The sequence below is a fragment of the Hipposideros armiger genome, unplaced genomic scaffold (assembly GCF_001890085.2).
Source record: "Hipposideros armiger isolate ML-2016 unplaced genomic scaffold, ASM189008v1 scaffold_235, whole genome shotgun sequence".
NCBI classification, from domain to species: Eukaryota; Metazoa; Chordata; class Mammalia; order Chiroptera; family Hipposideridae; genus Hipposideros; species Hipposideros armiger.
Genome location: NW_017731585.1, coordinates 1,997,735 through 2,025,586, shown reverse-complemented (window position 1 = coordinate 2,025,586; position 27,852 = coordinate 1,997,735). Strand labels below are relative to the sequence as shown.

At 41.4% G+C, this 27,852-nt stretch overlaps 1 protein-coding gene across 1 annotated transcript in view; it reads right to left on the bottom strand.

Annotated features, from left to right (window-relative positions):
- Window positions 1-1,457: 1,457 nt before the first annotated feature.
- VSTM4 (V-set and transmembrane domain containing 4) overlaps window positions 1,458-27,852 on the bottom strand; it is a 120,570-nt gene continuing 94,175 nt past the window's right edge. The window contains exon 11 of the mRNA XM_019655083.1: window positions 1,458-2,809. Coding sequence (XP_019510628.1) covers window positions 2,684-2,809 — 126 coding nt within the window. The 3' untranslated portion in view covers window positions 1,458-2,683. The remainder of the gene's footprint in view (window positions 2,810-27,852) is intronic.

The following is a 27,852-nucleotide window of genomic DNA, read 5'->3' as shown; positions in this document are numbered from 1 at the left end:
AGAGGCTCCTATTTGTTTTAACTTCATTTAAATGTACATACCATCGTGCATGTGGAAAACTGCTTATATACAGTTGGTCCATAGATGCCTTATAGTAAAATCAAAATGAAAAACTTTTCCTAATTTCTATTTGAATGATGTTTCCCCTTACTTACCCTTAGAAATATCAACACATGCTTAGTGGTGTATTAGAGAATGAATGAGTAGACCCAATTTTTAGGTTTACTATGAGTGTAACGTCAAGATTTATCACCCCAAGAGGCACCAGGTACAAGTCATCCATTGCTTCCAGTTCTGAGCAGAGCTTGCTCGGTTTGCTTCTGGAGATAATAGTAGGACAAGCTCAACTTCAGTGTCGCCAACAGCTTCCACAGCTCCTTCGGGAAGCACTTACAGGAGATGGTCTTGCAGCTTCCTTTTATACTCTACGGCAGCAGGTCCCCCACTTGCACATTTTAGTGTGTTTGTGCAGCTATGACCAGAGTTTTGAAGAGCCTGAATTTAATAACAATGACTTGTTAGACCACCTTATAGCTACCAGCTCTTAAAAGCTTGTGTTCTTAGTGAGTGTATTAATTTCCATGTGTGATGGCCCTAAGCTCCCACTGAACTTAAGGGGTGTGGGTGTGGGGGTGATTGAAGTTCAAGCCAGTTCTGCAGAAGCTTGGGGGGCTCCTACCCCATTGCCCTCTCCCATCATCTCCTCTTCACATGCCCCACTCTCCACTCCCACCTGGCACCCGCAAGGCCCCACTGGCCCATATAGCTCTTTGTGCAAATCAAGAAATTGTCCCCCTTCCTCAAAACACCATGTAACCATGTTCTGGAACATTGTCATGATCACATATGATATGATGCCTATGAGAGTTATGACGTGAATAATGTGCTAACCATAGAGCCTCTTTCCTAGAGAGATGCTTGGGGAAGTTCCAATGAGTTCTTCCAAATGGTCTTTCTTCCTCAAAAGCTGCGTGATTTATTAACTATCTTTGAAATCTAGCCGAGAGGGAGGGAACGAGATATAGGTGTAGGCCAGAGAGAATGACTTCCTCTTTGTAAAGTCAGGCTATTTTTGCCTCTGGAAAATCATTACCTGCTTTCAATTTGGACCCTTTCCAATAAACCTCGAGAGGCACTCACAACTCTCATGGGTCTTCGGGAATGATACTGTACAGCTAAGTTCATGGACAAGTATTTATATTTTAAAGTTACTGCAGTGAGAGCTTTATATAAGAAAGTTTTCATTCTGAAAATGCAAACTGGCTTTAGCATGAATGTTAGCACAGTGTATTTGTGTAGTAATTTATAGTGTCCAGAATCTTACATTAGTAATTAACCCATTTTAAGAGGTTAAGTCACTTTTATATAAACATGAGTCTGAGACAATTAGGGGATAAGAATCTTGACCAAGTTCAATTCACATGGCTATACAGAGGGGCACAACTCACACTCAAGGCTGTGTTTAAAATATATAATTTACCGCATATACACGGTCCATTACAAAACCAAACAATTTCTGTAGTGTGCAGTAAGTAACCACCCAGAGAGCACTCACACTGAAAGAAGCATCCTTAACAACAGTTGACTAGGTGGCCCTTTTAAAGAGTGGATCCGTCTTCAGTGAGGTCCTGGATGTCATTATGGGTCCACAGAGCAACTTCCCCACATATGTGTATGCAACACATCCCAGCCAGACCCCCACCCAAACCCATTAGAATTCACATGCAAAGTGAGTTGGGCAAGGCACTGTGAAGCACAAGGGTCTTTAGGAGACACTTTTCCAGCCTGGCTAGGACTTCCTACTCTCCTACCCTGGGGGAACCAGGCAAAAGACTGCTCTCACATGAGTGGCCTTGCAGTTGGGAGTTGGTAACCTTGGCACTTCCAAGAGGCACACTTCCTCTAGTGTGTCATTGATGGCAAATCCCCCTGCTCCTTTGGAAAAGGATGAGTAAGAACTTCTTGGAGAATGAAAGTTTCTATGACAGTTATACGTCCACGCTGCCCAAGGAGTGGGAGCCCTTTAGCATGGTGCTCTACTTATCCTATGGTCTTGGGTGATATGGCGGGTGGGGGAACAGGCACTGGGGTTTTCAGAGACAGTTGCTGTCCACTTAGACCTCAGACTTCCCCACAGACTGCCCTTAAATTGCCAGGGTCAATGCATCTATTTAAAACAAGAGATGCTGGCGATAAGCACTTTGCTCTGCCCTGGATGCTCTAGCAATGTTATCTGATCTTTTGAAAACCAATTAGTATATATCTACCATCTCACACTTTGGCCTATAATGGCATTTCCTCTAGCTATATTCTATAAGCTTGATATCACGGATACAGAAAGAGTAGAAGATTAAAATTAAGATAAAAAAATTAAAACCCAGAGAAAGAAGATGAAAACATGAAGGGTTTTGGCTCAGCAGAGAATCTTGTGCTCTCAGAATCAGAGTACTCACCCCTCAGGGCTCAGACTGAGAAAAATCTTGTCCCGGAATATTGGTCCAAGGGCTGTGGCACCTGCTCTTTTGCAGAGAAGAGCCTCGTACCTCTCTGAAGGCACCTGGAATGCCACAGGGGAGGGGCTCCCCACCACACAGAAGGCACAAGTGAAAATACAAAAATAAGGTTTCATAAATAACTGGGGGGGGGGCATGTATTAAATAGGACCACAGAAGAGGACAAGGCGTTACAGCTTGTTTTCCTCAAAAAGGATCTGGGCGTAGACAGTGCTGGTGGGGATGCCTTTGGCAGCCTGGTGGGGTTTGATCAGCTCCAGCTCAGCATAGGTCAAGTTTTCCTCAGCAATCTTTGGCTATAAGACAAAACACAACACAAGTCTAGCTGACCATGGGGAGTTCTGCATCATACATTCGTTCATTAGGCAAGCATTTGCATTTCATGTTGGGGATTCAAAGGGGGAACAAATAGACAAAAAACTTACAAGAATATATAAAATCTAAATATTGTAATAATATAGATCTCATCATATTATATAGAACACTATGTCCTGCACAGAGACACTATGATTTATTTTCAAGTCGACATAGAAACTAACAAAAATTGATTAAAAATTAGGCCACAAAGCAAATATTAATTCTGAAAAGTAAAAATAATCTAACAATCTCTGATCAAAAGAAAAAAATAAACATAGAGACAGAAGCAAGAAATCCTAGAAATTAATAAAACTGGAACACTACCATCTAGAAAATTTTAAAAATAACTTAATCTGTATAAAACTAAAATTTCAGAATATCTTGATAATAATGATAAAGAAAATACTATTTGCTAGAACCTAAAAAACACAGCACTCAGAGAACAAACATAGACTTAAATATTTATATTAAACAATAATTTATATTAAACAATATGAATTAAATGGATCAAACATCCAACTGTAAGAGTTAGAAAAAAGAACAAAATTAATGAAAAAAAAGCAAAAAAAAAAAAAAGGACCAATAAAATTAAAACCAGACTTTATGAATTAGAAAACAAAAAAACCCCAGTAGAATTAATAAAAACATCCAAAAGCTTGTGCTTGGAAAACAACAATAAAGGGCCAGCTGAGTGGCTCAGTTGGTCAAGAGCTCGCTCAAGAGTGTGAGCTCTGAGCAACAGCCTTTCGATTCCCAGCCCGAGCTGAGCAACCGCTGAGCTGCCAACAGGTGGCAGGAGGGCTCAGCTAAAAAAAACGAACAAACAAACAAAAACACCAATAAAACAAATAAACTGAAAAGTACATTAATCAAGATAAAAATGGAAAAAACAAACATGAATAAAATAGGAAATGAGAAATATAATGTAAATAAAATAGAATTTTAAATTAATAAAACTACTTTGCTCAACTTATCACACACACACAAAATTGAAGTACAGGATAACATGGGTAACGTTCCAGAAAAATATAAATTATAAATATTAACTCCAAAAAATATGAATGTATTAATTATCATCAAAAAAGAAATAAATGAAAGAAGGAAGGAGAGAAGGTAGGGAGGGAGGAAGGAAAAATATTATCGAAAAACTCTCTCTCAAGATACCAAAGAGTACTAATCTGATGGTGCCCAGGCAAAGAATTTCTAAAAAAAATGAAATTTCTTTAAGGAACAGATAATTCCAATGTGATTAAACTGATCCAGTGTATCAAAAAAAGAAGAAAAACTTCACCTATTTAACAATAATCTCACTTATTAATATAAATTTTAAATCAAATTTACTCAGAGGGAATGACGAAGTACATTAAAAGTTAGATAATCATGTTAATTTGATTTTATTTCAGGAATGCTAAGATGCTTCAATATTAGAAAAATCTCTTAATATAATTCATAATAGTAATAGATGAAAAATCATATTGTTATCTTCATAGATACTGTAAAGGCATCTAATAAAATTTAAAAATATTTGTGTTAAAATTTTTTTGAATAAAGTAGTCATAGTTTATTTTCTTACCATGATTAAGGACTTTATCATTGAAATAAATACTTGGTGATTCAATTCTAGTGGTATTAAAAATATAAAGCAGCAATCATTAAAACACTGTGTTACTGACAAAAAAATGAGTATATATACATCAGTGGGACTGATGAGAAAGTCAAGAAATTAACCCAAATATTATTTTTCAATCAATGGTGGTGGGATACTTGGGTAGCCATTTGAAAAATAAATTATATCCCTGTATAATTTTTCATACCAGAGACGTTCCGGATGAATAAAATATTTTAATGTGGAAAATAAACTCATAAAAGTGCTAGAATAATGTTTGGGAAAAGTCTAAAAAAATAATCTCAGCATATGGAATGTATTTTAAAGTATGATACAAAATCCAGAAGCAATAAAGAAAAGATATGGACATTTTCATTCTATATATGGCAAAATATTCTCTAAATAAAGTCAAAGGATAATTTAAAAAATGGGGAAAATAATTGTATCATATTAAAGGGTCTTACAATTCAAAACAGATAATGGCCAACAATCCATCAGAAAATTATGCAAAGAACAACAGACAGGACCAGTGAGTTTAGGGGGCAGGAAATACAAATGTCTGACACATGAAATACGAGTCAACCTCCACCATAATAATAGAATCATGATTTAAAATCACTTAGACATTAGTTTTTGTCTTTCAGGAGAACAAACTGATGGTTGCCAGAAGGAAGGAGGTTAGGGGGGATGGGTGAAAAAGGTGAAGGGGAATAAGAGGTACAAACTTGCAGTTAGAAAATAAATAAGTCATGGTGATGTAACATACAGCATGGGGAATGTAGTCAATAATATTGAAATGAATTTGCACAGTGACAGATGACTACTAGACTTCTTGTGGTGATCACACTGTAAGACATATAAACGTCAAATCACTGTGTCGTACACCTGAAACTGATACAATATGTATTCCAACTATACTTTAATAAATTTTTCTTAAAGATTGTCTAAGGGAAATAAGTCAGACAGAAAAAGTCTAGAGCTATACAATTTCACTCATATGTGGGCTATAAAACTGAAAGCAACAAATAAACAAGACAAACAACCAACCAAAAACTCATAGACAAAGCCAAGAGTTGAGTGGTTACCAGAGGGAAAGGAGGAGGTTGTGGAAGAGGGAAAAGGGTCAAATATTTGGTGATGGAAGGAGAACTGACTGGGTGGTGAGCACATAATGCAACATATAGATGATGTATTATAGAATTGTACACTTGAAACCTTTATAATTTTACTAACCAATGCCATCCCAATAAATTTAATAAAAATTATTTTTAAAATTGCCAGACAAAATAGAAAGAAACAGATTTTCCTATATATTGTTGGTGAAAGTGTTTATTGGTACAAGCAGAAATCTGGAAACCATTATATGAACATCAATAGGATGCTGGTGCATTCATTCAGTGGAGTATGTGCTACAGTCCTTAAATGATGGAGCTCTACGTGAACTGTACTTTTTATCATTTGTGTGCATGTGAGTAAATACATGTGTATATATTTATATGCTTGGAAAACCCTTGGAATCTGCTTGGAAACTCAAGAACCTGGTATCCAGGGTTCCCTCTGGGGAAGTGAACTGGATGACTGGAAGGAAACCTCCCCCATTATTATACACATCTGTTGATACCTTTGGAAATTTTATGGTAGGCACATGCATTTAAACAACATTAATTAATTTTAATTCATAGTTAGAAAAATAAAAGCCAGTCACTAATTTATAGTCATAAAAGACACAATGCTTTCATTTAAGCAGTGCTGTTTTTGTTTTTTGGCTTTGGCTGTGCTGTTGTTTTGTTTTGATTTTTGATCTTTTGGACTTATACCTTGGTTATCTCACCAAAATTCAGGACAAATAAACCATGTGCATCCAATTTCAGTTTCTTAAAAAGAATGCCAAAAGCCAAAAGCCTCCTTTCTTTTGAAGTGAAACATCATAATAGGAAACGAGAACAAGAGACAAAGAGAATGTGTCAAGAACTCCTTCCAGCCAGTAGGCACTGGTCAGGGCTGATTGCCAAGCAACCCCCACAGACTGTTCAGCCATTTTAAAACTTCAGGACATAAAAGTTCAGGACATTTATAGGGATGAGACTCTCCTTTTTGTCTTTTGACACTGAAAGTCTACATCGCTTCTCAGCCATCCATATCTTATAAGCCAACAAAAATCCTGTTTACATCTTGCCTTCGGTTTAATTACATTTCACATTATAATGATTCCATTTAGAAATGTCATGTGTCCTCAGATAAACATGAAAACCCAACTCATGTAAATTTTAGAGCCAAGACTTATGAAATCATATTGTCCAGGTGTTATATTACATTACCTTGAAATTGCATTGTTTTCTAGTGTAGATTATGTGTTTATTCTTAAGTTATTCCATTATGTTTGGATATGAAAAATAACACTGGCTTTCTCAATACAGGTCACTAGGCTGGCTTAGCTGGTGTGTTGTTTTCATACATTTTTATGATGTTCCTATAGTAAACATAATTTAATAAAGCCAAAGCACACTAAATAAATAATTGCATCTAGAAAAGCAATAAAAACAAATAAAATTAGTACTTTCATAAGTGGAAAGGTACTTCAATTACTGCTACAAGCACCAACCCCCCCATAAAATGTGTAGAATCATTTCCCTTATGCATATTTCTGGGATATAATAATTTGATTGAAGATATGAGGCAGCACACAGGAGGCTCCAAACTGAGAAGTGTATACAGTTTCCAACAGACGATGCATCATATCAGTCCTCGGCACCTTTAAAGGACCTACTGTTTCCTGGCGTGCACACTGGCCAGCTCCATCAACCATCTACTTAATTACATTCCCAGTTAGTTTAACTGGAAATCAATCCCTAAAGGCCAGTGAAAGGGGGCAAGTGTAGACTCCTACAAGTTGTCACCATGTCACCCTTCTTTGCTCTGATGTTTTAGCGGAAGATTTAGGTGCATTGAGAAGAAGCTTAAAGAAAAGTGTTGACATAACAGTAAGACTAGGTAAGACTCTAGAACTGGAAGTAAGGAGCAGAATGTAAAGGTTAAAGTGACTGCAATGGAGCAGAACCAGAGTGAGGGACCTGCTGTAGGACCCCACCTGGATTCCCAGTGATGTCTGAACTCTTGACAAACCCAGCCCGTGCTGGTTTAAGCTACGGCAATTGAAGGGTTGCCGTACAGCAAGTGGTCTCTGAAGAGGAATCAAAAATCTCTTCTGTTAGTTCCTTGTCATCTGCTGGCTCTCAAAATGGCCCTCTTCAAGCCCCTATCCTGCTCTTGGGGTGCAGGAAGTACAGAAATGTATGGGGCATTAGCACTCAGGACTACAATCTTAAATACTCCTGACTGGCTGTTCACAAACATTTTGTGCAACAGCGTTAGGTTCCACTGAAACACAAAGGAAACTGCTCACAGTAGGATTTCTGGACCTCAAACATGAGCTTGACACTTCTATCTGTTGTTGCTATAGTCACTGGAAGGCAGCAGGGGGAAAGAACAGACAGCAGGCATGGACCAACTGCTGGAGGTCCTGGTAGGGTCCTTCAGAAAAAGCCTAGAAGTTTCTAAACATGTGAGAAGCAACTATACCATTTCCTCTTTCCCAGGACTATTTGGGTTTACTTTCTTTTTCTTTCACCGGCCTGAAGAGACCTCTGGTCAGAGTCTTTGTATTCCTCCAATTAAAGCCTGGTATTTGTGTTCAACTGCTTGGTATCTTGTAAGTTCAAAACCCCACTGTTTTATGTACCTTTAATCTCACTTTTTATACATTTTCTCCTAGCTAGGGAGAATCCACACCTTAGTTTGCAGGGGGATTCCATGAGCAAGAGGAGATGGGGGTTCAGATATAGACACATGTCAATGCATCAAAGAAAGTACAAAATAAAAGAAAATTCTTCTACCTCTCGGTTCAATGGAAGTATTCATGAAGAGGAGGTGAGGAGCGAGGTCCCAAGGCCATCATCCTGCAGCTGACCAGAGTGTGGGTGCAAGAGGAATTAGGACCTCCGTTCAAATGTCAGCTGTGTCACCTTGGGCCAGTTCCATCATTGGCCTTCAGGGATCTATCTTGTTTATGTAAATGAGGATTTAAATGAAATGATGTATGTAATGATTTTGGCACCACAGTGCCTACCCTACTGAAGATGCTGTGTACTGAATAAATGTTTTGGTGTCATCACTTTCTCTCTAGAGTCTGTTAAAATATCATCCATTTGTCTATGTCACCCCCCAGCTGCCCTGCCCCCCATGGCTTGACCTGACCCTGTGCACCACAGCCCTAAGATTATACTTCTACTCATGCCTCCTGCTATGTCTTCCAATTACACAAAGAAGATTTTTAAAAATTTCTTTTACTTTAATTGTTCTTAAATGACATACACTAGAAGTCATTTTTTTAGGTGGACAATTGTATGCATTTTAACACACGTAAGATTTGTGAGCACTGCCAGGACAGGACACAGACCATCACACCCTCTCATGCTACCCTCTGTGGTCACGTCTTCCCTCCAACCCTACCCCCAGGCACTCCCTGATCTGTTTTTGTCACTATGGTTTTGTCTCTTAGAGAATGTCATATGAAAGGAACCACACCGTGCGTAACCTTTTGAGATTGGCTTTTTTCTTGCAGTGTAATTCCCCACATTCACCCAAGTTGTTACTTGTATCAGTGGTTTCCTCCTTCTGATTGCTGAGGAGTATTTGGTGGCATACCGCACACCTCAGTTTGCTTATCCACTCACCTGCTGAGGGACATTTGGGTTGCTTCAAGTTTGGGGCAGTTATGAATTGAGTTGCTATAAATATTCACGTGTAGGTCTCTGCAAGATGTTTTCAGGGTAAACACCCAGGAGTGGGTTTGCTGGGTGATATGGAAAATATACACTTAACTTTCTAAGAAACCACCAGACTATTTATCCAGAGTGTCTTCACCATTCTTCTCTGCCACCAGCAATGTCTGAGAGACTGAATTGCTCTACGTACTTGGCACTTGGTACTGTCAGTATTTTGAGCACCCTAGAACGTACTGGTGGTCCAGTGATTGCCTTTTCACTGTTCTTATGGACCTCACTGATCCTAGACTTGAACTCAAGTGCTCACTGATGGCTGCTGAGCCTCGTTAAATCCCCACATAACACAGCATCCCCTCAGAAGAAGTAGGAAAGGATTATTACAGAGACCAGTTTTTTAATGCAGTGATGGGACTTCTGGACTCTATGCAAGTTTCATAGTTTGAAATGCCATGTCTTCTACCCCCATCCATCTGTCCTGCCAGTGGTGAGACACTGCAACAGCAGATGACAGCCTCCGGACTGGGCCTCCTACTTCTTATCTTATTTAACAACCCCCCCCCCGACCCAGTTTTAGAGTGTTGCTTATGGGAAGTATGTAGACAGTAATAATTTACTTGATGGGGCTGAATGGGGATGATTCAGAAGTTATGCATGTCTTAGGAATACCCTCCCTCTTCAATCTCCTAACCGATAGTTTCTGAGTATTTCATTTTGTAGGTATGTTTCCAGGATTCAAGCCAAAAGTTAACATTCCTACCAGGAGAGAGAGAGGAGAAGAGAGGGAGGGGAAGGGTGGGGAGGAGAGGGGAGGAGAGGAGAGGAGACTGGTTTTACATTCTATGCAGACTCTGCAAAACAACAGCGATCACAGTTGGATGCATAAGTTGAGTTAAGTTGCAGGAATAAAAGAAAAATGCAATTGCAGCCACTGCAGGTTCTCCAATGTCAGAAGTTCAATTGGGTAATACCATTATCACAGCAACAGATCAATAACTAGGACATGTGATGTTTATGCTAACGTCACCTTAGAGTTGAAAAATGTGGTTGCAGTTCTACTAGATTTGCACTATCAGGAATCTATTTACCCAAGAGAGAATTACATACTATCAAGGGCAGACTTCCTCTTCCCCCTTCAAGATAAGTGCTCATTTTTTATTCAACAGGGTAGTACCTGGTAAAACAAACTCTACCCTAGAACTATGGCCACCGAGAAGGGGGAGGCTGTATATTCAGTGAAGCTCTATTTCATGGAGGAACCTCAATGGGTCCAAACTCAGGAAAGAAAACTATGTTGTGGCCCCCATTGGTTCTGTTGGAATCAACATGCCTTGGATGTGAACTTGACTTGTTTTGAGTTCCACAGGCCTGCTGACTGGCATACTTATTTGTGTTTAAACATATTATGAAGAAGTCGAGTTGCCTGAGGTGCAAGTTACACACAAAAAAATCAAAATAAACAAAAGAGCTAGCTTTCCTGGACAGAGATAATAAATAGTCATACAAAGGACACAACCCAAAAGTGACTTTGGAAGGTGGCAGAGTGTGGTGGTTGAGAATCGGTCATTCTGAGATCAGAGCTCAGAAAGTGTTACCTAATCTTTACCACCTCATTCAGTCCTCACAGCAGCCATGTGAGGGTGATCTAGTGGCCAGGGGCCAGTGGCCAGGCCCACTTCCCAGATCTAACAGGCAGGTAACCTGCTCAAGGTCACGTAGCTATGGCTAGGTGGAGTCTGGACTCAGAGACAGGCAGTCCTGCTTGGGATCCACATGCAGCTCACAGGAGATGCCCAGCCCTGACAAGTGACCAAGGCTGTGTTGTGAATGCCTGGCACCCAGGTGAGCCAGCTTGGCAGAGAGCAACCCCTGAAGCTCCAGGGGGGATATGGAGACTTTCCAAAGGCAACAGGGAAACCTTATTGGCACAAGTCCACAAGACACAGGCAAGTGCATTTTCAAAACTGGCCTGCATGGCTCAGTGAGCAGTGTGAGTGTCAGCTAATGGGGCTATGGGGAGAAGGGAGTTGACCCCAGCCTCACCAGAGGCCAGGGAGCCTGGCACTATGTGGAGGAACAAAGGGTTTAAGGGCGCAGAACCCAAGATCCTCTGAGAGCAGATACATGGAGGTGTCACTGATTGGCGTGGGCAATGAAGGGGAAGGAGAGAATACTTTTGAAATGTCTATAGGTGACCCCTAGCTTTCCTCCACTGTCTTAGCCCCTCAAGATTCTTAGCCTCCAAGAAAGAAGCAGGTGCACCTCTGACCAGCAAGGCTCTGCTTGGGCCAGGCTGTGTGTGATGTGGCAACAGACTCTTGATCAGACGTGCCCATTGGACAGGTGGAAATATGGAGCTAAGTGTATATGGAGCAGAACAGAGAAGTCCAGGGGAATTTTCTGAGGTAACCGCTGGAGTCACATGCCAGGTCTACTTTCTCCATCTCCCTGGACCTGAGTTCATTGGTCCACTGGGACCTCTGGCTCTAGCAGCATGACTGATACCAGAATCCTCACTCAGAGGTGAGGGCTGAAATCAGCTGCACTCCCCAAATCCAGCATGCAGCTGTGACTGCTGGTTTAGGCATGTCTTGACAATCTGGGCCAGGGTCGAGAGACCAGGACCCTCAGTCACGACACATGGGAACACAGGTATGCTCTGAGGCCCAAACACCCACTTTCTCTGTTGCTTCAGACATCTATGATCCATGGGAGTGCATCTGCCCAGGCTCCACATGCTTCCCCAGTGACTAAGGGCCAATAAATAACTCAGTGTACTCTAGAACTCTGGATAGATTTGAAAGGATCTGGAACTCAGGAGAGGTCCTAGATGGAGATGAAGATCTCAACGTCCTCTCCAGGCTAGTTGGCACCTTGGGTCAGATGAAGTCACTCGGAAATCTTGAGTAGAGCATATTCACATCACACTTTTAAGTCTGGAGAAATCAGACTGTGTTTAGCAAAGTGTCTTCCCAGAATGAAAGTGCCAGGACAAAAAGTCACATGCCCCTGACCAAGTGTTCTGAGGACAGATAGAGGTGACCTTGAACTTGATAAAGCCATGCACACAAAGGTCTGAGGCTTTACAAGTCATCAGACAAATGGATGTCTCTCGATTTCACCAACGTGTTTTTTGGAAGCTAAAATGTGATTATAGGTAATGCTGTTGGGGAGGGTCCTGATACGTGAAACTTTCATAGTGGCACAGTGATAGCTTCATGATGGAATACAGTCACTCATTTTCTCTTCCCCATGGACCGATCGTAGATGGCTGTTTTCCCAGCTGCCTTCCAAAAGGACTTTTACTGGCAGTGTTATTCAAGAGAATGTTTATGCTGAGAAAAAGAGAGTGTTTGGTTATCTATTTCTATATTTGGTTATCTATTTCTATATGAGAATCTTCAACCTTGAACACTCTCAGCCTTTTAATCACCTGCAACCTTTAACATTCTTAGATTCATCAGACTGGGCAAGGGTCTGTCTAATGGTACCAAAGAGCATGGACTCTCAGAGACAGAAAGACTGCCATTTACTAGCTGTGTGACCTTGAGAAAGTTCCTCAGCTTCTCTGTGCCTCCATTTCCTCATCTGTAAAATGAGACTTATAATAGTACCTGTTCCACAGGGTTATTTTGAGGATTAAATGCATTAATACATGTAACGTATTTAGAAAATTATGTGGTAGGTAAACAGTAAATACTACAAAAGTGTTCAATTATTATTACTATAATTTGTTTTATATAGAGTACAAGCAAGTGTCGTTTTAACAATTGGTCCCTTTGAAATATTTAGAGGCAGAGAGAAGAAGAGGTCATCTGGAAAACATCATGGGTCAGACTCGGATGGATGCCCCTAGACCTTGGACCAGCGCCAAATGAATCCAGTGATATACTTTTTAATAGTGGGGAAGGTGATCCTTCTAAAAAGATAGGGAAAATCATGCCACTCACTGCTCTGCACAAAACCTCCAGTGGTTTCTCATCACACGTAGAATTGAATCCAGAGTCGCTGTCAGGATCCTGGCCCGTCATGACCCTGTCCTGGCCCTCCTCCATCCTCAGCATGCAGCACACTTCCTGCTTGCCGACCAGCGCTCCAGCCATCGGGTCTCCTTGTGTACTTCTTGTTCAGGGCCCACCCACCTCAGAGCCTTTGCCTGGGCTGTGCTCTCTGCCTAGAATGTTCTTCTCCCACATAGCAGCATGATGTGCTCCTTCACTTTATCAGGACTTTGCTCCAAGGAGACCCCTTCCCCATCAAACACAGTCCTTCTGTGGCTCCCTTACTCTGCTCTGCAGATACAACCACCCCTTAGTATTATTATAACATACTGTCCACTTGGTTACCTTTGGCCTTGTCCCACGACAATGTACTAATAGCACTTAATGTTTACTGAGTGCACCAACAACTCTAAAGTACTCCTATTATCATCCTCAGTTTGCACATACAGAAATGAAGGCACAGAAATGGCAAGCCTGAGGTCAACAGCTAGCAAGCAGCAGAGCTGGTGCTAGAGCCAGCCTCTGACCACACCACTCAGATCCAAACAAGCACTGACTGCTTCAAACTTACTTACTGCTGCAGCCAGTGCTGTGCTGGTAAACTGTTGAGCAACTAGCTTTCCAAGAAAAAAAGTTCTGATTTGCAGCATCTCCTGATTTACGTGTGCAAATCCTCCCACAATGGCTGATTTCATGACACCAGGTTTGCTCTCTCTGCTGGACAGGAGTGGGCAGAGCATGCCACCATGTAACTTAGCTCCTTAGAAGATGCCTCCTCAGGTAACCCCTGGCACATAGGAGAACCTCAGCACATGTTATTAAATGAATGATTGAAGGAGTTTAAGATAAAATCAAAGAAAACCAGTCTGGCACAGTCATTAAAAATCCTCCCATGGATATCCTTGGCCTTAGGGATGTAGAGTAGAGGCACTCTTGGAAATCACGCGGAGAACTGTGGATTCTTTTTTCTTTCAGCCTATCTAGGGTTTCCGTGAAGACACTCTACTAAGAAGTAGGATACCTGGGAGCTACTGCTTGGAATCATATAAAACCTGCATGTGGCTTCCAACTTAATAGGCTAAACTGTAGACATATGATAGATAAATAAAAGAAATGATGATACTGCAACACTTTGTAGTCATTAAAAGAATGGGATGTATTACACATACTGATGTAGAAATATGAGCCTGATCTATTGTTAATGAAAAACAATTCACTGTGTGAACATTTTGTTTAGTATCATTCTCATTTTTAGGGAACTCTACACACAGAAATGTATTTGTCATAATCAGTAGTCATGACCTATACTGATTGTGGGTTGATTGTACATACACTTTGGGAATGTATACACAGAAATGGACACAATTTTGCATATACATAGAAAATATTTAGGAGAATATAAGCCAATTTCCTAACAGAGGTCCCCTCAGAGAAGTAAGTCTATGGAAGACATTTCACTTACTATTCTAACAAATGGAGATTCTGAATTACCAGCCCCACTCCTACAACCCCACTTAGAATCACCATTGCAGCTTTCATCATGTAAAAATCCTTCCAGTAAGGTCAGGACTGAAAACACCCTGGACCCGTGTGTTAGAACTTCACTGAGTGCTTTTGATGAGTGGCAGCAGAGCCCAGGGACCAATGAGGAAGAACAGGCATCCAGGGACAAGAGCCTAGTCAGACCCAGCTCTGCCACTTCCCACGGCAGGAGCCTGTGTTTACCTCCCTAGGCGCCCCCAGCTTCACCTGTGAGATGGAGATACTAACAATGCTAAAGTCAGGGTTGTCACAGTGTTTATACAGGAAAGCACTGACACAGTGCCCGCCTGGGGAAGTGCCATCAAAGTGACGTGTGTGTATCATCCCCAGCATCACCATCATCATCACCATCATCACCACTAGCATTATGTCATGGGCACAAAGTACAGGGCACAAAGCATTAAGACCAAATATAACACTCTAATCAGAAATTCACGAAGCTGTTGCCTTTTGGACATCACATGTACTTGTTGGAATTTATAAATTCAGCTTTAGAAAGTTATAATGATAAATTAAAATTGAATCTGGCCAGAGAAACAAAATCCCCTTAAGTGTACCACTTGTTTGTCATGAACTCAGAATTTTACATAGAGATTTTCTTTCTCATATTTTGGATGCCTAGCTTGACATTACAAATATATTGATAATTTTTTTCTTTTCTTTTTTCTGAAATGGCATTTCATTTCAAGTATTCTCAACTTGAGATTGAAAAAGTCTTTTAATAACAACTCTGAAGTGCTCTGCATTCAAAACTGAGGTTTTAAATGAAATAAGCTTTTTAAAAAAAAATGAATATAAGCACAAATTATATTGTTCCATGAGATTACAAAAATAAAATAGAGTGAAAAGTTTTTAAAAAAAATTTCCCAGCGGTGCAATGATGGCAGCAATGAGGTGCCCAATAAAGATAGCAAATCAGCTGAGCCAAGATGGAAAACAAGCTACCGCTCTTCAGGGACATTGCCTGCAGACACACAGGGACAGGACTGTCCCAGACTGGAGCCCCTGGGACCCCCAGGAGGGCCTGTGCAGCCAGGTGGGGTCACTCATGGAACTGGACCTCCAGCCAGGCTCACTTCTCTGCCACCGGTTCACCTTTGTCAGGAGCTGCAAGGCTCGTGGTCCTGACCCACGCACACCTCACACCGCTGGGCGGCGCTAAGTAAACGCCTGGAGAATGAATAAGTGGATGACGGAAGCGAAACGGCCGCAGTGCATTAGTCACCCAGTACAGGAGAAACAGTACCGAGGTAGTCTACTCCAAAGTCGCCTTCCGCCTCAGAACACAGAGCCACATTACAGGCTGAGGCAACTCCCTCCGCAGCACTTTTGGGGTAGGATTCCTGTCGTCTCCATAAGGGGGTTCCTATTGAGTGCTTAGGGTATTACCAGTCTTAAAAGACTCCCCAGAAGTAACGGCTTCACTTGGCCCATCATTAATAAAATCAGAGCCTCAACCAACCTCCACGGGACTCTGACGTGGCTGAGAAGCATCCAGTCTGGTAGCTGTCCATGGACAGTGTGAGGCAGCAGTGCACCCTGACATTAACCTCATGCCTGCCTGGAAATGCCAGCCTACGTCAGGGCCAGCAGTCCCTCATGCAAGACGTTCCCACTGCACTTGGGATGTCTGATCTCATCTCCCTGGCGATCGCATCCCACTTATGAAAGGGCCCCAGACCGCTCTCTCTAGGCTGCAGGAAGCCCATGAAATCAATGACTTCTGTTTTCCCCACTCTCATCCCCTCCAAAGCCTCGACATCTATCCTTCCCTCCAGTCAACACACATAACTCCTCGTGACAATAACGGGATGTGCATGTGTACCGAGGGGAGCATAGAATTTTTATCTCTGTAAAAATGGCACTAACGTGGTACAAGCAAAGTTTTTGTTTTTTTCCCAAGGCTTTTACTTGGGGCAATATATTGTACATGTGGTTGTGGGGTTTTTTTCCTTCTTTTTAATTTTAAATCGAGATTATGAACATATTTTATGCAGGTTAATATATCCTTTTCATGTAAAATTTAACTGAAACCAGTTCTAGCACATTAACGACAACAAGAGAAATTCTCCAGCTTATTATAAACATCCTTCAAGAAACCTGAAATGCGTGTCTTCTGGAAATAATTTTGCTGGGATTTGGGTTATTATTAAAATTCACAGAATTCTATCACTGGTGTCTAGTGCGCCTCAAATCCTTTTTCTGCTACTGATCAGAGAAACACTCTTTTTGGTCTTGGCAGTATATTCTTGGCTGTGAAAACTGGGTTGGAAGAAGGGGATTCTTTTCTGACACCGGGCAAACACTGAACAGGACATGGCATCCCAGTCCTGGGCTGACCACTGGATGCAAGCTGGTTCCTAAGACAGATCCCCTCTCAACTATGATAGAGTATGTCACCTCTCTTCTGTCTATTCTGGGAGCCCTGATCTTTCAAGTGGAGTTTAAACTCAAGGCCCCCAGACAAGAGGTCTTGGTCATACATTCCCTACAAGTCAGAATTCTCTACCTATGAGGGTCCTTAGGGGATCACTGGACAGGGCTATCCCCAGCTGAGATGGGGAAGAGCTCTTTGAGAGAGGTTTTCAGGAACAAAGGAGAGTCATAATACCCTTTAGAAGCAGATTCTCATGTATAGTTTTCTCTTCGTTGAGTGAATAAGAAAAACCCACCATTCTCCCATTGTCTTACTACAATACTGGGGGTGCCAAAAAAATGTATACAAGTGGACACTTTGGTCAACGTTGCTCAAGCAGTAGTTCACAGTAATCAGAAAGTGTCTGGACGCTGATGGTAACCACTTTGAGCACCTTTTGTAATTGCAGAAGACAAAAATGACTTGTGTTCATCTTTGGTTATCGGTATATATAGAGTATTACAATTTTAATACAGTTTTCCTTTCTTAAAATGTGCACACATTTTTTTGGCACCCTCTGTATAAGTAAGTTTTCTCCTGCGGTGGTGGTTGTGACTGTCCTGTCAGCAGTGACACACCCAGAGCTGGCTATTGAGTTTGATAAGTTATTCAGAGATGCTTATTACACTTTAATGTTCCTCAGATTTGTCTGGGATATTATTGAACTGCAGATTTGAATTCAGTAGGTCTGAATTCAGTAGGTTTGAATTCAGTGGGGTCCGAGCCTCTGCAACTTCCAAACAATGCCCAGGCTGCTGGCCCATGGACCACATGTGGAGCTGTGAAGACTTAAAACTCCAGTCTCAGATCTCTGCCTTCGATTAGTCATTCACTCCACACACACTCTGCAGATTCCAGGTCCCCTAATGGGGACACAGTGATGAAGAGGATGGGTCCTCAGTGACTTTAAAACTAGTGCTAATGAAAATGTAAAACATAGGTGCATCAAAAGACACAATCAAGAAAGAAAAAAGGCAACCTACAGAATGAGTATAAATATTTGCAAATTATATATCTGAAAGGAGGTTAATATCCAGAATATATAAAGAACTCCTACAACCCAACAACAAAAAACAACCTGATTACAAAATGAGGAAAAGACTTGAATGGACATTTCTCCAAAGAAGAGAATTTTTTCCTCAAAAAATTAAAAATAGAATTACCATATGATTTCACTTCAGCAATTTCACTTCTAGATACATAACCAAAAGATTTGAAAGCAGGGACTCAAAGAGATATTTGTATATCCATATTCATAGCAGCAATATTCTCAATAGCTACCATGTGGAAATAACCCAAGTGTCCACTGACAGATGAATGGATAAGCAAAATGTGGCCTATCCATATAATAGAATATTATTCCGCCTTAAAAAGGAAGGAAATCTGACACATGTTACAACATGGATGAACCTTAACAACATTATGCTAAGTGAAATAAGCCAGTCACAGAAAGACAAATATTCCACTTACACATGGTACCTAGAGTAAATTTATAAACAGAGAAAGTTAGAAGGATGGTTTTCAGGGCCTAGGAGAGGGTAGAGTGAAGAGCTGTTTAATGAGTACAGAGTTTTGTGAGATGAAAAGAATTCCAGAGATTATTTGCACAACAATGCAAATGTACTTAACACTACTGAACTGTACACATATAAATAGTTAAGATGATACATCTTATGTTATGTGTATTTTAGCACAATGGAAAAAGAGCGTCCCACCACTGTCTGTACTATCTAAGGTTGGGGAATCTAATGTGTCTACGGTGTATATAGATAGCCTTTGTAATATAAGAAATGTAGAGGTCACTTTGTAAAAAGGAACTACATGGTTCTAGTGGAGGAGAAAGTCAACTCAGGCAGGTTAACATGACTTCAACATGGAGTGGGAAGCACCAAAATACAGGTAAGGCCAGGTGCCATGGGAGCCCCAAGGAGAGGCCCTGACATCAGATAGATGGGGAGGTGGTGAGCATGTGAGCCATGATGGTGAGTAGCAGGAAAGGGACAAGCCTGTACACACCAAAAAGGAACAGACAGACTTTGGTCACCAGTGGACATGGGGGTGAGGGAGGAGCACCTAGAATCTGGACAGACAGACATTCACTGAGACAAGGATTTCCCTGTGGAGCAGGACTAGGGGAAGGTGACGAGTCTGATGTGTGTAAGGTGAATTTGGAGTGAGTGGGGCGGGGAGGGGGGACGGGGGCCCTCCAGGGGAATGTCTCATAAACAGAAGAACCAGTCTGGAATTGGCTGGAAGACCCAGGTTGGGGAACAAAAATGAGTTCACAGGTGGCTGCCGCACCTGTGAGAGTGGTGACTCTCCCCGGCAATGTGGTCAAGGAGAAGAGAACCCCAGAGACAGCCAACAACCTGGAGAGGTGGAGAGGGAAGCCAGCCTGACCATCGGGGACGGGGAAACAGCCAGGAGGAAAGCAGTCAGCTGGGGTGATGGTTGGTGACCCATGTCTGTCTCCAGAGACAAGGGCATTGATGCATCAAAAGGTCAGAAATAACAGATTAACTGAGAAGTGCCATGCAGAGGCATACGTATTTTGCCGTGTATGATGTGCACTTTTTTGCCCAAACTTGTGAGGAAAAAATAATAATGCATATTATACATGGGTATTACTAATTCTGTATCTATATAAATGTTTTAAATTCTTTTATTTATGCTTACGAGTTAAAAGTGTAACTCTAGAAATCAATAATGATATCCACATGCAAACTAATACCCTGGAATACGATAATCGGTTTTGTTGAACTTATGACGAGTTTGCAACGATGAAGAGTTCTTGGCCTTCTATCATGCGTAAATATCTGAAATTTGTTATTGGTACATAAAATTTCATGTACCTTGTATCTGTTCTTGTGTTTTGTAATTATTACATAAAATTTCTTGTACCATAATATATTAAAAAATAAATGCTAAAATTCCTTTATAATACAAAAAGCAAGTACCTAAATGTAAACAAATAAAAATGTGAATTAAAAATTAAAACAAACGATTTTTTTCCCTGAAAGTTTAGGCCAAAAACGTGGGTGTGCATTATACATGGCAGCACATTATACACAGGAGCACATTATACATGGCAAAATATGGTAAGTTTAATGTCCGGGTGAACCTAGGTTTATGAAGAAGTGGCGCTGAAGGGGTAGGAGGCCTGAAAAAGAAGATGGTGAGTAGGTGAGTCCAGGCAGTTCAGTGGGAGCACAGGAAAGCGTAGGACAGAGCTCATGGGGCCACAGCCCTAGATCAATAAGATGCTGGGGTGGAGCAGGAAACAGATGACAGGGGCCTGTTCACCCCATACCACTCACAGGAAGCCATACTTCATCCTGCAGGCGAGGGGAAACCATGAGAGTATTTTAAGTGGGGAAATGACAGTCATGTTTTAGAAAAATACCTAGGCAGCAATGTGGAGGATGGATTGGAGTGGCAGAGACAGGATACAAGAGGCCCACTGGGAAACTTGCGGTAGTTAAGTCCATGATGTTCCTGATTTTTCTGTGTCTCCAGTCTTTTCCTCCTAAGAGACCATCTTTTCCTTAGAGAACAAGGGTGGCCTGATCCTTCCAGCTACTGAGCGCCATGTATGAGGGACGTAGTGACAGGGAGTGAGGGATCCTCAGTGAGGGGAGTGTGGACTCTGACCAGGGCAGAAGGAGTATATAAAATTTCGTTTAGCCTAAAGGAAGGTATTCACTTCTCTTTTAGTTAGTTTCGGAATGCTGACTACCATCCTCCTGAACTCACATTTCTTGTTGCTATCCTCCTTTCAATACTGAGTACTGAGATCTTGCCTCCACATCACAGAAACTGTTTGTTTCTCTTCCTCCACTGGGTCTCTAAATCAATGACTGACCTACAGCAATAAAAATAAACCAAATGCACTTCTGGCTTTCTTTGTTTCTTCTGAAACAAGGAAGCAGTGACAGCTTTTCCTGGAAGTGTGTGAATTATCTCAACAGGTGCTTGGAGCTCTGCTGCAGGGCCACTTAACCATAGGGAGGAAAAGGGGGTCCCCAGGAGGATTCATTCAGGAGGTCTTTGAGCCAGTGCCCATCCATCATCCCCAATTTAAAGGAAAACTATACATTTTGAGTTTTGTGAAAGTGCTCCCTGGCCCCCAAAAGGATGACAATCCATTGATACACTGGAATAATGACTCACTGTCAATGTTTAAACCTTACTAGACAATCACGTTCTCCATCAGAAAGCCTGCACGATCAGTATGGTCTCATTATCTGTTTAGCTAACTGAAAGAAGCTTGTTGTGTTTGGTTGATTTGTTAAAAAAGGGAAGGCAGTTTTGATACCTTGATTATAACATGTTTAAAATGCCTTTTTTTTGCTTTTTTTTTTCTTCTTGAATCTTATTATTTTTTAAAAATCTTCCAACTACTGTTAGTCTCTGATATATATTTATATTTATATTTCTTGCAAAATACTACATTATTTTGGAAACATAAGAAAAAATTCCCACTAGTTAATGCTTTGAGGGTAAAAATGCAAGGACACAGGCCTGTCACTTTTGCCTGGAGTCTGGAGGGTCCACCAAGAGTTGTTGTGTGCAATTGAGATGAGAAATGAAGCCCATAAAGCACCTAGCAGAGGAGCTGGCACACAGTAGGTGCTCAATAAATGGAGGGCCTCCCTTCTTGTCAATGAGTCAGTGGAGGCAGCAGGCAGGTTGGTTTCCTGAGATGAGCATGTGTCAACATCACTCTGGAAAGAAGGGCTGTGGAGCTCTGAGGCCTATGACCACTCCAGGAGACACTGATTTATAGAGATTGTGGCAAAAATTGAATAATTACAGAATTAAATACCTAAATTGGTACCAGGCCCCAAAGAAAAAATGCCTCCAAGTTATTTTCTAAATTACTCACCAAGGTTTGTGTGAGTTAACAAGTAGCTATTGACTTTAGTTTCAGCGACCATCAAGACTTATTGATCTGAGAGATAAATATTGACCAATTTGAGACTGAAGTCAATGCTGGCCTTCTGGGAAAATAAATCTTAATATTAACCCAAAACTGGAGATATTAGGCCTGATGTTTTTGACTCTAAACTGCTGGTCAGACGGAAGCCCATTTGAAGTCATCTCTTTTCTTTATTGTGCATTGTTAGAGGTGTAAGCTGGTTTCCAAATTGACTTGTTTTGGAAAATTTGGTATAGAATATTTTAAGTCTTTTCATATCTTAAAGGATCAAGGGACAATTTGGTATTTAAAGAACTACAGAGGATGCCAAAACAATGTCTACACATTTTAAGAAAGGAAAACTGTTATTAAAATTGTAAAACTCAATATATACAGTTAACAAAAGATGAATACAAGTCACGTTTGACTTCTGCAATTACAAGAGGTGCTCAAAGTGGTTACCATCAGCATCCAGACACTTCTGATTACAGCGAACTACTGCTTGAGCAACACTGACCAAAGTGTCCACTTGTATACATTTTTTGGCACCCTCAGTATTATTAGGAGTACTTCCATAAAACAAAGAATCCTTCTGAAACACATGTAACTGCTCCAGACTTACTTTTTGTGAAAGTTAAGAATTTCCTATATTGACTCTCCATCCAGAGGAGCATAGCAGCTCAAAGAAGCACACAAACACAAAAGTCAACAGCAAACCTGTGATTAGAACCAGAGCTATCTTTGAAAATGCCATTGAATCCAATCTGTTCATAAGTGGCCAAAACTGCTTAAGGCAGCATTCTGTACTCAATAAGTATACAACTGATTTTTGTTTAGTGGATAAATGAAAGATGGGGCCTACCTGGTTATGGACTAGAGAAAGTTATCTATTCAAAACTGCTGACACTGCTAAGGGGCCAGCCACAAGGGCTGCAGCACTATAGCCATGGGAGAAGAAATACTATCCCCATGGATTGTAGAAACTCAACTTTTCTTAAACAGCGTGTGCCTCGCATGCAAATCTGGGGGTGGGGGAGGACTTATTGTGATGATGAAATATGATGACATGCAAAATGCACTTTTGGGGATATATCCCTGGGCTATATCAAAGGAACTTCAATAAATAGCTGTCTCTATTTAATTACCAGGGGAAAGAAATTGGATTAAAACAACAGGTCCTTGAGCAACTTAGAGAAATTTACAAGGCATAGTCACTTTTGAGGTTGTTGATAAATAGCAGAATTAAGAATAAAAGATCTGAAAAAAAAAGAATAAAAGATCTGAAAAAGATGCACATATACCCACACAGATGTGCAGTGATAGGCACAGCTGAGAGGCGTGAGGAGTGAGCTCAGCTTATCTGCCCCGGAGACGCTGGCTCTCACGGGCAGGGCGCACGGTGCTCCTAGGCTAGGAAAGTTGGTAGATTTAGCCTGCGTGTTCAGTTCAGTTTCCAAAAGCCACTGAATGACCAGAGAGCTCTTCAATCAGCAAAAGCTCTGCTGCTGTATTTGAGGATGAGTGTAACCAGCAGAGCAGAACTGATGAGGAATTTTTGATGATATGAACCAAATGGAATCGCAGTGTATGAAAAGCCCATCAGAACCCACAGTTCACCACTGTAGGCAAAAGAAGGCTCCCTTTGGAACACAAGGTGAACCAGCTTCTCCAATAGAAGGGCAGGAAACCAGAGTACAGAGCAGCAAGGGTTGGGGCAAGGCTGAGCCACAATAGGGCATTAGAACTGTGCTCAGAGACCCAGACTCCACTCTGAGGCAAGTCTTTGGATAAGCTGGTTAAAACTTCATGTTTTGGTTCAGAAGGACCCAGGTTCAAGCCCTAACTGCAACCTGCAAGCTGCATGACCACAGGTAAGTCACCCATCTGTCATCTTACTGACTCTCAGCGTCTCACTGTGCCCGTCTGTAAAGGCAGAGTGACAGAACCTACTCCACGGAGCTGGTGTGTAGAATCACTAACAAAACTCCATCCTGCTAGACACTGACTCTGGGCATGGGGAATGCAGCAGCAACCATAGCAGACGTGCTCCCTGCTTTCACGCAACTTGTGTTCTGGTAGAAGAGAGAGGCAATTAATAGATAAATATACAGTATGTCAAGGTGCCTCTGATGGGGAGTGCCATCAGGTTGAGCAGTGTTTTATATAGGATTTCAGAAGACTTCCGCATTGAGGTGATGTTTGACTAGAGACCTAGTGGGTGAGTGGTAAGCCACAGGCACATCCCGGGAGGATGGTCCTGGCAGAGTACACAGCTGGGACAAAGGCCCTTGCAGATTTGTTTGATATGTTTAGGACTAGCAGGGAGACCAGTGTGGTTGAAGGGGAACAAAGGGTAAAAAAGATGTCAAAGAGGACAAATGGAGACTAGATTGGATAGGGCTGTGCCATCCAACATGGCAGCCATGAGCCACATGTGGCAATTAAGAACTTGAAATGTAGTTCTGACATGAGAATGCAGTAAGTGTAACATATACACTGGATTTTGAAGATTTAGTGGAACAAAAGCACATAAAATATTTCATTAATAATTTTTATATTGATTGTATGTTTAAATGATAATATTTTTAATATATTGGGTTAACCAAACCACATTATTAAAATTGGTTTCACCTGTTTCTTTTTAGTTCTACACTCTGGCTACCGGAAAATTTAAACTACATATGTGGCTTGCATGATAAAGGTGTTACAGGTCACAGCAAAGAGATGGCATTTACCTTGAGCAATATGGGAGGTAAACAAATGCATGTGAGTGCTTAGCATATTTCCCAGAACACAGCGGGGAAGGGTTATGAAACTAGATTTCCATCTACAGACAAACTGTTCAAATGTAAAGACAAATAAAGATATTTTAAAGGGAAGACATCGGATTTAAGAAAGAGTAATAATAACACTAGTAAAAGTTAAGTTTAAATCATTGTTTAGAATGTAGTGATGAAGTTTAATGAACCTGACAAGTAATGATTGCTGAAATATAAAACAAAGTACAATAGAGAAATCTGACGAACAGATACAACTGGATCCATTCCTACATTCCAAATAAATTAGAGAAAAACAGGCATAATCCTACATGGTCGGCCAAGTGGCTCAGTTGGTTAAGAGCACAAGCTCTGAGCAACCGGGTCGCAGGTTCAATTCCCACATGGGCCAGTGAGCTGCACACAAGCTGAGCTGCCGCTGAGCTGCCAATAGGTGGCAGGATGGCTAAGCTGGTGAGAGCATGTGCTCCTAATAAGGTTGTGGGTTTGACTCCCACATGGGATGGTAGGCTACACCCACTCGTAACTAAGATTGAACACAGCACCTTGACTGAGCTGCCAATGGGAGGCCCAATGGCCCAGTGGTTAGAGCATGCACTCTCAGCAACAGTTTCTGGTTTGACTCCCGCATGACATGGTGGGCTATACCCATCTGCAAGTAACTTTGAACACGACACCTTGAGCTGAGCGGCCGCGAGCTGCCGAAAGGTGGCCGGATGACAACTGGACTTGGAGCTGAGCTAGCTGCGCCCTCCACTAAGATTGAGGTACAACAACTTGGCTGTTCCCCTTCCCCAATTCCTCAATAAAAAATCTTAAAAAAAAAAAGAAAGAAAGAAACCATACAAGTATTTCATTTTGGCCATCCTGATAGAGGTGAACTGGTTTTATGCTTTTAACTTGCATTTTCATGATACCAATGCAGTTAAATAATTTTCATGAGCTTACTGGCTATTTGCATGTCTTCTTTTGTGAAGTGCGTGTTTAAGACTTCTTCCCATTTTTTTAGAGTGTGGTCATTTTTTTACTGATTTGTAGGTATTCATATATTGTGGGTAATCCTTTGCCAGATACATGCATGGCAGATATGTTCTCCCAGTCAGTGGCCTGTCTTTTCATTCTTGCATTGATATCTTTAATCAGAATAGGCATTCTAAATGTTAATGTAATCCAAATTTTTCAATGTTTTCCTTTATGGTTGGTATTTTGTGTGTCTTGTTTAAAAAAGTCTTTGCCTATCCCCAAAGTTAGGGAGGTATGCTATCTTTAGGAAGATTTATTTTTATTTTTCATACTTTAGTCTAATTAATTTGTGTGTGTGTTGTGAAGTAGGGGTTCTGGATCAGTTTTCAGATGGTTATCCAAAAGCCCCATTACGGCATATTGGAAAGATAAGCTGTCTTCACTGGAATATCATAAATCAAGTGCTGATACATATGGAGATCTGCTCGGGTTCTTTATTCTGTTCCTTTGGCCCATTTGTCTGCCTCGCTGCTAAGGCCACACTGCATTAATCCCTGCGGCTTTAACGTAAATCTTGGTTGTTGGTAAATAAATTCCCCACTTTGTTCTTTTCCTTCAGGCATACCTTGGCCCTTCACAGTACACACATTTTAGAGCAGGTTTGCAGGTTTCTATCTCTCTCTCTCCCGCACAAATACACAACTGATGAACAATATTAGCAATAAAGTCAATAACAGTACTATTAAAAACCAAGGGCCGGCCGAGTGGCGCGATGGTTAAGAACTGGCTTGAGAAGCCAGAGGGCCCCGGTTCGGATCCCACATATGAGGGCCAGTGACACTGCCCTCTACAGCTAAGATGCTGAACAACAGCTCAACCTGGAGCTGGGCTATGAGTCACCGGCAACGGCGTAGGCTGCAGCCACTGCTGCAGTGGGTTGCCATGGGCTACCGTATGTAGCCAGCAGCCAGTGTGAGTAGCCAGCAGCCAGTGTGAGCGGCCAGCAGCCGCAGTGAGCGGCCGTCCAGAAGCCAGCGACTGATCTGCCTCGCCCGGGAAGAGCGCAATGATAGTGCCAACATGGGCCAGTGAAGCAACGTCCTCCACAACTAGACTGAAGAACAAAAATGACAGCAACTTGTCTGTTCCCTGTCCCCCGATTTCCCAGCACTGTTCCCATCCCCCCAATTCCCCAATAAAAATCTTAAAAAAAATTTTAAATATCTATGCATCCATACTGATATAAAGAAATCAGTGAATAAATAAATGAGGGAAGGGGTCAATATCTTCCTTACAAAAGAATTCCAAATAGTAAAAGTAGACAGATAGAGGGAAATAGAAAATCACCCTTAGTACACCACAGTAATAACTGCTGTAAGTAAAATCCCCTGATGAATTCTGAAATTAGTGGGCAAAATTCAAGGAAAAACAGAACATTTGGATAGCCTTGACATATCACCCCTAAAATAGTAATTACTGTGGTGGTTTTAACGAATGCCTCCAAATTCTCTGATACTCATTTCTTCAGGTGGAGCTTAACTCTCCTCCCCCGAGTGTGATCAGGGACTTGCTCATAATGAGAACATGGAAAGGGAAGAATAGTAACTTTATACAAGAAGCCCAGCAGACACCACCTTGGCCAAGCAATGAAGATTCACATCATCATTAATAGGACACAGTGACAGCATATACCTCCAACATGACACAACGGGAAGGGAGTAGCGCCTCTGTGTTGTTCTTCCCCACATCCATAACATAATTCTAATCATCAGAAAAACTCAGAGGAACCCAAATCAAGGGACATTCATAAAAATAACTGGCCATTATTACCCTTCAAAAGTCTCAAGGCCATGAAAGAAAATGACGGGGTGGAGGGACTGTCACAATGGGAAGAGACTAAGGAGATGTGACAACTAAATGCAATGTGATCTCCTGGATTGGGTTCTGGAACAGAAAGAACATTAGAGGGCCGGCCGAG